The sequence below is a fragment of the Gekko japonicus genome, unplaced genomic scaffold, assembly GCF_001447785.1.
Source record: "Gekko japonicus isolate JY-2015 unplaced genomic scaffold, Gekko_japonicus_V1.1 scaffold1244, whole genome shotgun sequence".
Taxonomy (NCBI): domain Eukaryota; kingdom Metazoa; phylum Chordata; class Lepidosauria; order Squamata; family Gekkonidae; genus Gekko; species Gekko japonicus.
The window spans coordinates 35,347-46,081 of NW_015170925.1; the positions used below are offsets into that span (position 1 = coordinate 35,347).

Below are 10,735 nucleotides of genomic sequence, written 5' to 3' on the forward strand. Positions count from 1 at the left end.
AAAGCGTAAGCAGAACCCTCTTTGATTGTCTTAGAAAGCCGGGGGGGGGGGGGAGTGCAGAAGCTCAGATTTGTATTTCCTTTCCCTCGTTTTTTTGTGTGTGCGTTTTTTACGAAATGGAAGTCTTCCGTAGTAAAATGCAAATTGGAAAAAGAACGGTATAGGCAAAGAGGGAGTCCAAAGGAAATAAAAGGCATGGATCCAAAGAGGGACAGTGAAGAAAACAGATCAGAGGGGGAAGGAAGGAAGGAGTAACGGTGGGCACTTTGAGGTGGGGGGGACCCCTCTTGCTACCGATGCCTCCTGAAGTCTTCCCCCGCATTTTTCTTCCTTCTGGAGGCAGATGAGGGAGGAGGAAGAAGAAGAAGAGATTGGATTTATAGCCCGTCCTTCACTTGGAGTCTCAGAGCGGCTTACAATCTCTTTTCCCTTCCCCTCCCCACAACAGACACCCTGTGAGGGAGGTGAGGCTGAGAGAGCTCTGAGAGAACTGCTCCTGAGAGAACTTGTGACTGACTCAAGGTCATACCGGCAGCTTCATGCGGAGGCGTGGGGAATCAAACCTGGTTCTCCCAGACTAGACTCCACGCACTTAACCACTACACCAAACTGGCTCCTCTGCAAGGGCCCCGAGTGTGTCATCTTTGGTGGCTTCCCTCCTCCCTAAACGCCGAGGCACCATGAATCGCATGGGCGACAGCGTGGGAGACCTCTCCAAGGCCACCTTGCACAACAACTCCCTGTGGTGGCTGGCTTGCGGGCTCCTGGCCCTGCTGGCCAACTCCTGGATTATCTTGAGCATCACCGCCAAGCAGCAGAAGCACAAGCCCCTGGAGCTGCTCTTGTGCTTCCTGGCGGGGACCCACATCCTCATGGCCACCGTCCCACTCACTACCTACGCGGTGGTGCAGCTGCGCAGCGAGTCGCCCGACTACGACTGGAACGAGAGCATCTGCAAGGTCTTCGTCTCCACGTACTACACCTTGGCCCTGGCCACCTGCTTCACGGTGGCCTCCCTGTCCTACCACCGGATGTGGATGGTCCGGTGGCCCGTCAACTACCGCCTGAGCAACGCCAAGAAGCAGGCCCTCCACGCCGTCATGGGCATCTGGATGGTCTCCTTCATCCTCTCCACGCTGCCCTCCATCGGCTGGCACAACAACGGGGAGCGCTACTATGCCAGCGGCTGCCAGTTCATCGTCAGCAAGATCGGGCTGGGCTTCGGCGTCTGCTTCAGCCTGCTGCTCCTGGGGGGCATCGTCATGGGCCTGGTGTGCGTGGGCATCACTTTCTACCAGACCCTGTGGGCGCACCGGAGGCACCGGTGCCATCACCAGAGGGCGGACGAGGCGGCCTCCGCTTGCCCCACCGGGGTTCACAGCAATTTCAACGTGCCGGCCATTGTGGTGGAAGACGTCAGGGGGAAGCGGCGCTCGTCCCTGGATGGGTCTGAATCGGCCAAGACCTCCATGCAGATGACCAACCTCATCAGTGCCATCGTCTTCTTGTACGACACATTGACTGGGGTGCCCATTTTGGTGAGTAAGATCCCTCCCCTCCAGTCATCCTCCTCTCTCGTTATTATCCCAGAACAGCAGTTTTCAAACTTTGCGTCTTCAGGAGTCGCTTCCCGCACCAACTTGTTGGCCAAGGAACCTTTGCATTTTGCAAAGGATTCTGGGGAACGTAGTAGGTGCATCACTCAGTTCAGGCCTCTCCATTGCTGGGGGCGGGGGAACCAAAGACACCCAACAATACCCCCTTGCAGCTGAATACTGCAGGGGGAGAGGGTTAGCAATAAACAAGCTGTCTTTTAGGAAAGTTTCTCAGGCAAAAATGATCTTATTGAGTAACTCTTGGGAAATTTCTGAGAGATCTCGGGATTCCTGGGAAACACCGTTTGAAAAAGTTTGAAAAGCACCCTTCTAGAAAGTCATCTGGTCCTTTTCTCAGTTTGCTAGCTAGGCAGGAAGAGTGCAGGGAGAATTCAGGATAGGGTATCTCTGCAGTGTCATATATAGGCTGTAGTCAGGCAAAGGGTTGGATGAAGAATAAATTGTCCATTTCCACTGATTCGCCCTTCTTGCTCTAGAACCCCCTTGGTTGGCGGACTGTAGGGGGAAGAGGGGAAGTTCCATTCTGCTGATGGGAAATACCATCTCGATCCAATCCAATAGCTTTTGAGGATAGTGGAAATTGGTAGGGCTGAGCCCGGGGTTGCCTCCGATAGGCACACCCATTTCTTTTGTTCCACCGCTGTCTCGGGTCAAATAGGTTCTGCAGGTTTTTGAACTGTTATAAAAATCAGAGAAAAGAGTGAGATGCAGTGGGCGGCGTTATCCATCACCCTACTATTAAGCTTCTGGTGGGGGAAGCGATCATTTGGGTGAGGGGCTGGGCTCAGTGGTAGAGCCTTTGCTTTGCATGCAGAAGGTCCCAGGTTCAATCCCCGGCATCTCCAGTTAAAAGGGCCAGGCAGCAGGTGATGGGAAAGACCTCTGCCTGAGACCCTGGAGAGCCGCTGCCAGTCTGAGTAGACAACACTGACCTTGATGGACTGATGGTCTGATTCAGCATAAGCAGGGGTCATTTCCTGCAGGAGCGCACAGGAGCGGAGTTCTGGCAGTAAGGAGCCCAGGGGGTGGACACATGCAACAAGCCCCACCCCCTGCTCCCAGCAGCCTTCAGTCGGGCCACGAGGAGCAAGAAGCAGCCAAGTAAGTTGCAGAGCCCCCCTACCCGGCCCACCTTCAGGTACAAGCTCTCCCTCCTCTGTGAAGGCAGATCTGCACGTTCTCCCCCCCCCCCCATAGCTAGCCATCCAAAACAGCCCAGTTGAGCCTGAGCGGGGGTTGTTGCCTTCTGACAAACTTCCGGTGATGTCAGGGGGTGTGACATATGCAAATAAGTTATGCTAATGTGTTATGCTAATGGACTCCTGGACCTCTTTTTCTACGAAATGACCCCTGAGCATAAGCATAAGGCAGCTTCGTATTTACATGTCTGCAGCCTCAGACATCATAGAACCTCTCTGCTTAATGCATCCTCTGTATTCTGATTTTAGGATGGATAGGTCAAAATCCTTTCTTGAAAGGGGAGAGAGAGAGAGAGATTCTAAAACAAAGACTCACCACATTCGATAAAAACCTGGACTTTCTTTAAGGTGCTGCTGCAGGACTCCTGTTTTACTTAAAAGAAGGCACATTTAGCAGCTTAAGAACTTTGAAAATCATACCACAAATACTAGGGTTGTCAGCTCTGGGTTGAGATTCCCGATCATCCACAGAATGGACCTTACTCACACTAAGAATGTTCACGCATGGAGTAAAGTGGTATCGAGTTTTCCTGTGATACAACACGGGCAACTCAACAAAGATGCAACCCGTTTCCTTTGTCCATGGGTTTTCTTAGGTCCAATCAGAAATGCTCAAAGCTCCAATGGAGTGCTCAGTATCTGTGTATGGTCAGTTTTCTGTATGTTATTGCTGAATTAACGGAGCACTCAGCTTGACGTATACCACTGTGGAAGGCCAGGTGCCGAAACACATTTGGTATTGGTTCTTGCAGATAGAGACAATATGTACTTTTTAAACCTGTATTTATGTAAATAGACATTTGTCTTTATATTGGGATTAGGTATTTATACGCTGAGCCACAGGATTGTTGTTTTTTAATTATATTTTAGCAGTTCTGGTTGCATTATTAAATTATATACTGATGTTTTGAACATTTTTGGTGAGTATTTTGTGTGTGTGTGTGTTTGCTTGCGAACCTGGGAGTCATGGTGACTTCTGGTGACCCCTAGTTGGGCTAGGACATTTCAGAGAGGTGGCTTATATTGCCTGCCCCCACTTCCCGACTGCCGGTATTCCAAGGAGGTCTCCCATCCAAGTACTTGCCGGGGTCGGCCCTGCTTAGCTTCCGAGATCTGGCAAGATTGGGCTTGCCTGGGCTATCCAGGTCAGGGCATCTTTTGTACATTTGTACTACATGCATAGCTGTATTTTACTTTCTTTTTCTTTGTTCCAACCCTTTTGGTTACCTTTCTTGTGCAGGGTTGTGTTTTTCTCCCCTTTTTTGGTTGTATATAAATACATGTCACACATAGCTGTTGTGGCTGTGTTGCTCTAGTGTACCAAGAAGACATCCAGTTTCCCCCTGGTTCTCCAGGGAGCCAGGAAGCCACCGGCCTTGTTCAAGTTGGCATTTTCCCCAGTTCTTTTTACTCATGTCTGCATGTGAGTCGGCCCCGGAAAGCTGCCTTGCCAAGCAACGGCAAGGAATGTCTCATTTAGATCTTCTCGCCCGTCCTTTTCTGTCTTCACCTTCTGTGTGTCTTCCTTTTTTTTCTCTTTTGCTTTTACTTTTGGGAAAGTGGAAGTGTTGGACTCCCCTCTGTAAACCATGAGGGAGGAGAAAAGAGCATAGGGAAACCAGTATCTGGCTGTTAGATAGGGCTGCCTATCTACACTAACGTGGCGTGGCAACCCTTCCGTCTTAGAGAAGGCTTGAAGTGGCGGAATTAGACAAGGATATGGAAAGCTGTGACTGTGTCTTCCTTCCAGCTATTCCCCACAGTTTGCAGATAAGGCTAGAATGGCTCCATCAAAGAGCATCTTGTCTGATATAGGCTGAAAAGCCTTTCCCAAACCAGTGAGCCAACAATGTGATTGTGGAACTGCCTTGCCCAGAAATCAGAGCCGGCTCTGTGAAGTGTAACTGTGAGCTAAGAAGAAGAAGAGATTGGATTTATACCCTGCCCTTCACAACCCAAAGGTGTCTCAGAGCGGCTTACAAACTCCTTTTCCCTTCCCCTCCCCACAACAGACACCCTGTGAGGTAGGTGGGGCTGAGAGAGCTCTGACAGAAACTGCTCTTTTTCAAGGACAGCCTTTAAGAGAACTACAGCTTGCCCAAGGTCATCCAGCCAGGTGCAAGTGGAGGAGTGGGGAATCAAACCCGGTTCTCCCAGATTAGAGTCCGCGCACTTAACCACTACACCAAACTGGCTCTGGGTTCTGGTTGGATGCTGTGCCTATCAGGCACAAATCTGCTGAGCCATTCTCGGCCCTTGCTGTCCATCCTCTACCCCTCACTATCCCCAGGAACCTTTAAGGTGCCCTAGGGAAATGGAAACTGAAAGCAGAGTGTCGCCGCAGCAGACGTTGCGCTGTTGCCAGACCTACCCTAATTAGTTCGGATCAGAAAGCTCGAGGAGATTTTATTCATGCTAGCTAGCCTTCCGAAGCTAGGAAACGGGGTTGTGTTGGGTCATCTTTTGATTCGTCAGGTTCAGAATGCACAGCCGTAACTTACAGGATGGTTCACTTTTTCGAGCTTTGCGATCTCTCCCGCGCAAAGGGCATGTCAGCCTCATTTTCCTTTTCACACACTCTTCCGTCAGGCCCCTTTTGAGAGACCACTCCACCAAGTTTCTTCCTCACCCATTGCTCTAGGGGCTGGTGGTGTGGCGGAGGCAGGGAACGCTTGTTGACAAAGGTGTCAAAAAGAAGAATTGGGCCGTGGTTGTCAGTTTGGGTAAAGCTCTCTGAAATCATTGTGAGCATCAGCCACTGCTGGCCTTGCTGAAGGGATACTTATCTTCATTTGTTAAAAAAATAATTTTGATAGATGGATGAAGATGTTTGATGGATGGGCACTCCAGCAATAGGAAGGGGAAGGAAGAAGTAAGTCTTCCTCCCAACAACGTTTTCTTCTTCTTCTAGAAAACCCTCAGAGCATAAAACGTTAATAGTTTGGGAGCACTGCTGAGGACACGGCGTACTCAATTTGGCAGATAATCTCCCCAGCACCGGCCTGCAGGGTAGCAGAGTACACAGGCCGCAAATAAGATTTTAAAATGAACAATAAAACACGTTTTAAAAATGGAAAAAGAAGGTCATGAAATGCTGGGGGCCCGAAGAGCAGAGTTTTGTCACACTGATCCGTTGACGCCACAGATACTATCCAACTGGTGGTGTTCACAGTCAGGGCAGCCACATTCCACGCGGCACTTGGCGCTGCCATGAACACAACAGATGTAAGCCAGAACTGTGTGCCTCCCTTTTTGGGGGGAAAATTATATTACAGTCTGTGCTGAGACAATGTAATACCCTTTGCGCCAGAAGCACTACCTTTAGAAAAGAAGTCTGGACTTCTCGCAGCATAATGGCAACTGCACCTATATTCCATGCCAAAAAAACAAGTGACTGTGTGAAAATTCCAGCTGCAGTGGTTAGGGTGGTCTGAGGATTGAGCTAGAGGATAAGAGCTACGGACAGAACCATAGAAAGAATTAGCATTATTTAAAAACTAGGAAAAAGGCCCGTTGTGGAAATAAATACAACGGCCTCTAGAAAGAGGCTCTGGGCGGGTGCCCTGGCCTTGGACACTCAGTGTCAGTTTGCTGTGGCGACCTCAGCAGGGTATAATGACACTGAGCCCACCATTTTCTCCAGAGGAACTGATCTCTGCTACCTAAAGAACAGTTGTAATTTTGAGCGATCTCCAGCCCTCAGCTGGAGATTGGCAACGATGGTTCCCCAGAAAAGAATAGTTGGTTTGGAGAGTGGAGTCTATGGCTTTGTACCTGTCCGAGGTCCCACCCCTCCTGAAACCTCACCCTCTCCAGGCTCCATCCCTCATATTCCCAGGAATTTCCCACCTGGAGTTGGCAACCCTATCTCCTTCCCAGCCAATCAACCTACCTTTATTTCCCCCTCACTCTTCAGCTTTCCACCCCCCACACACTTGCAGCCTCTCCCGTGCTCTGAAGCCCTGACTGCTACGTCACATGGGCGGTCATACGGGGGCCACCTCAGCAGCATATAAGGATACAGAGCCCACCCTTTTCTTCAGGGGAACTGATCTCTGCCATCTGGAAAGCAGTTGTAATTCTGAGTGATCTCCAGCCCTCACCTGGAGATTGGCAACGATGGTTCCCCAGAAGGGAATGGTTGGTTTGGAGGGTGGAATCTATGGCTTTGTACCTGTCCGAGGTCCCACGCCTCCTGAAACCTCACCCTCTCTGTGTTCTGATTGGCTATGGGGGGAGAGGAACAGCAAAATGTTTAGAATGTTGGAGGCAGGACTCAGGCAAAGCAGCCAGTGGATAGGGAGACCCTCTGAATGACAGATCAGAGAGCGAACTGATTTTGGAGCGTGTGGAATGTTCTAGAGAAGTGCCACCACCATTCGGCTTTTATTTATAAGGAAGATGTTCTGTAGTGAGTATTCATGATGAACAGGAGACAGCCAGGGGGATGTAGTGGTCAGAGTGCTCAAATAGGATCTGGAAGACCCACGTTTGAATCCCAGTTTGGTGCAGTGGTTAAGAGCGCGGACTCTAATCTGGGAGAACCAGGTTTGGTTGCCCACTCCTCCACAGGCAGCTGCTGGTGTGACCTTGGGTCAATGCTCCCTCTAAACTGTAGAGTCCTGTGAGCAAAGATTCTATTTTGTGAGCTAGTGGCATTAAAGTTGTGAGCGAGCGATTTGGCTATGGCGTAAATTCATTTGCTCTGGAGCCACCCTCCCTGAGCTGAGAGAAAAATATGTGAGCCAGAGGCTAATAAACTGTGAGCTAGCTCACACTCACTCAGCTTACAGTGCCTTGGGTCAGTCACAAGTTCTTTCAGAGCTGTTCTCTCACAAGCACCTCGAAAGAGCTCTCTCAGCCCCACCTACCTCACAGGGTGTCTGTTGTGGGGAAGGGAAGGGAGCAGAGGTCATTTCGGGGAGGAACGCGGGGGAACGCAGTTTCCCCGGGTGAGGTGCAGGGGGCGGGGCACATGACGAAGCCCCGCCCCCCGCTTCCGGCCGCCCCGCTTCCAGCCCTCATTCAGCCAGGAGGAGGCAGGAGAAGAGGGAGGGTAAGTTGCTTTCTCCCTGCCTCTCCCCACCACTGCCTGCCTGGGGCCAGGGAGGGCCTTGGCGGGGCTTCCTCGCACTCCCGCTGGCCTTGCAGGTCCACCGCCGGGCCCCTGATGTCAGGGGGTGTGGCATATGCTAATGAGTTATGCTAATGAGCTCCCCTAGCTCTTTTTCTACGAAATGACCCCTGGAAGGGAGATTGCTCTGAGACTCCGAGGGAAGGGTGGGGTACAAATCCAATCTCTTCTCTTCTCACTGCGTGACCTTGGCCCAGTTTCATACTCTCCTCCTAGCCTAGCTTACAAGCAATGCTCCCTCTAAGCTGTGGAGTCTTGTGAGCAAGAATTCAACTTGGTGAGCTACTGGCCTTAAAGTTGTGAGCGAGTGATTTGGCTACTGTGTAAATTAGTTTGCTCTGGAGCCATGCTTCCTGACCTAGGACAAAAATGTGTGAGCCGGAGGCTAAACAGCTGTGAGCTAGCTCACACCAACTCAGCTTAGAGGGAACACTGCTAACAAGGTTATTGTGAGGATAAAATGGAGGAGAAGAGAAACTGGGTCTCCATTGGAGAGAGAAGGCAGGATATAAAAGAAGTAAATAAACTGGGTTTGTCTGGCTCATCTTACACAAGCAGTAGCTGGAATTTTACATGACCAACGCTTTGAAGGCTGATCAGTGCTGATCCGTGTGATTTCAGCTACGCACAGGCGCAACGGCTGCAGAGTGGGAGAACGGCCTTCACTGTGAGCAGTGCGGTCTTGTGAACCAGCCGAGAAGTTACACGGCACCCTCCCATTGCCTATGTTAAGAGTCAAGCTAGGCAATACCCATTGGCAGGGCTTTTTTTGTAGAAAAAGCCCAGCAGGAACTCATTAGCATGTTAGGCCACACCCCCACGTTACCAGAACTGTGGTTATCCAGCCACGCCCACCTTTTGCTTCTTATTCTGTTTACCTTGTTTGTTGTCAAAACGGCCAGGGCTTGTTTTGTAGCAGGAACTCCTTTGCATGTTAGGCCACACACCCCTAATGTAGCCAATCCTAATGAGTTTCTGCTGTTGGGTGTGGCCTGTTATGCTAATGAGTTCCTGCTGGGCGTGGCCACCTCGGGAGCCAGCCGGAACTCCGTTCCTGTGCGTTCCTGTCCAAAAATAGCCCTGCCCATTGGATCAGATTCCCCTAGTTCAGGTTTTTGTTTTGTTTTGTTAATCAGTCGGGCCGCATTGGAAGAGTGATACAGGAAGCAGAAGGGACCCATCATTTACCTGTTCTAACTGATCTGAGGAAGCGTGCCTTGCACACGAAAGCACATACCTTGAATAAACTTTTATTGGTCTTAAAGGTGTCCCTGGACTCCAACTTTTTTCTGCTGCTTCAGACCAACACGGATGCCCCCACCTGGATCTATCCTAAACAGAGTTACACCCTTCCACATCCATTGAAGTCTGTGGGGCTCTGAAGGGTGTGACTTTGCTTAGGATGGCACTGTCAGTCACACTACTGAAACCGCCTTACCTTTTCTCTGTGGAGCACAGGAAACACACACACACACACCCCCAGGAAGGCATTTCGAGGGGCATTTTTGACTGCAATGGGTGGGGAATTTATTTATTTATTTATTATTTATATTTATACCCCGCCCTACCCCGGAGGGACTTCCCAAAGAAGACCCCAGAGGGACTTCCCAAAGAAAGGAGATTAATTTAGGGTTGCCAGGTCTGGGTTGCAAAATACCTGGGGGCTTTGGGGGTGGAGCCGGGAGAGAGGGTGGGGTTTGGGGAGGGGAGGGGCCTCAGCATGGTAGGACGCCACAGAGTCCACTCTTCAAGGCAGCCGTTTTCTCCAGGGGAGCTGATTGTCAGCTGGAGATCAGTCGTAAAAGCGGGAGATCCCCAGGCCCCACCTGGAGGCTGGCAACCCTAGGAGATTTGTCTATCCCACTCGATCACTGCCTTCCACTAATGGAGAGGGGGAGTCTTCTCTGTTTAGTCTTGAGTTCCCTTACTAACTCTCCTCCTTGTTCGTTTTTAAATTGTTGGCTTTCTAGATAAGCACTGTTTTCAAAGCTGATTTTTAATTGTTGTTTGCCACCTTGAGGGCCCTAGTTGAGTGGAAAGGCAGGATACAACTGTTTTAAATAAATAAAATTTAAATAAAAAGTCATGCTCCGTGGGCAGAAAGTGCTCCGTCCACAAAAAAAAACACACGCTGCCATAGGATCCAGGCAATAAAGTCTCTCTTTCTCCTCTCTCTCCCCTCCCCCATGCAGAGACTCGCTAATCCCCAGAATGGGTTTTTTGAATTTGCCTTACTTTCAATGGATTTTCAATGCCCATTTATATGCAAAAAAGACCCAAAAGGGCTAAAAAAAGATGCTTAGATCATACACAGTAGAGCAAAATGTCTCTCTTTAATCTCCACTCCGACCTGCGGCCGGTTTCATATGTGCACCAGACTCAGCTGTTTTGTTGTTTGCATTGGTTTGCATGATTGGCAGGGTTGCCACCCTCCAGGTGGGACCTGGAGATCTCCTGGAATCTCGTCTCCGGACTATGGAGATCAGTTCCCCTGGAGGAAATGGCTGCTTTGGAGGGTGCCCTCTATGGCATTAGACCAGGGGTGGCCAAACTGTGGCTCCGGAGCCGCATGCGGCTCTTTCACACAGATTGTGCGGCTCCCGGCAGGGCAGCTGGGGAAGCTAAATACCATTAGCAAACAAATATCATTGGGCAAATAAATAGCATTATCAATATCTGCTTTTACCGCTTTTGTTGTTATTTTTGGTAGTCTCATTTTAATGTTAACAAAAAGAAAATTTGCACATTTCCCAGTAAAAACATGCAGGGCTATTTTTGGGCAGGAA

General features: G+C 50.1%; 1 protein-coding gene across 1 annotated transcript in view; it reads left to right on the top strand.

The window, feature by feature from the left end:
- Positions 1-680: 680 nt before the first annotated feature.
- The window catches only part of GPR162 (G protein-coupled receptor 162), a 23,276-nt gene continuing 13,221 nt past the window's right edge, over positions 681-10,735 (top strand). Inside the window, exon 1 of the mRNA XM_015418791.1 lies at positions 681-1,538. Within this exon, the coding sequence (XP_015274277.1) occupies positions 681-1,538 (858 nt within the window). The remainder of the gene's footprint in view (positions 1,539-10,735) is intronic.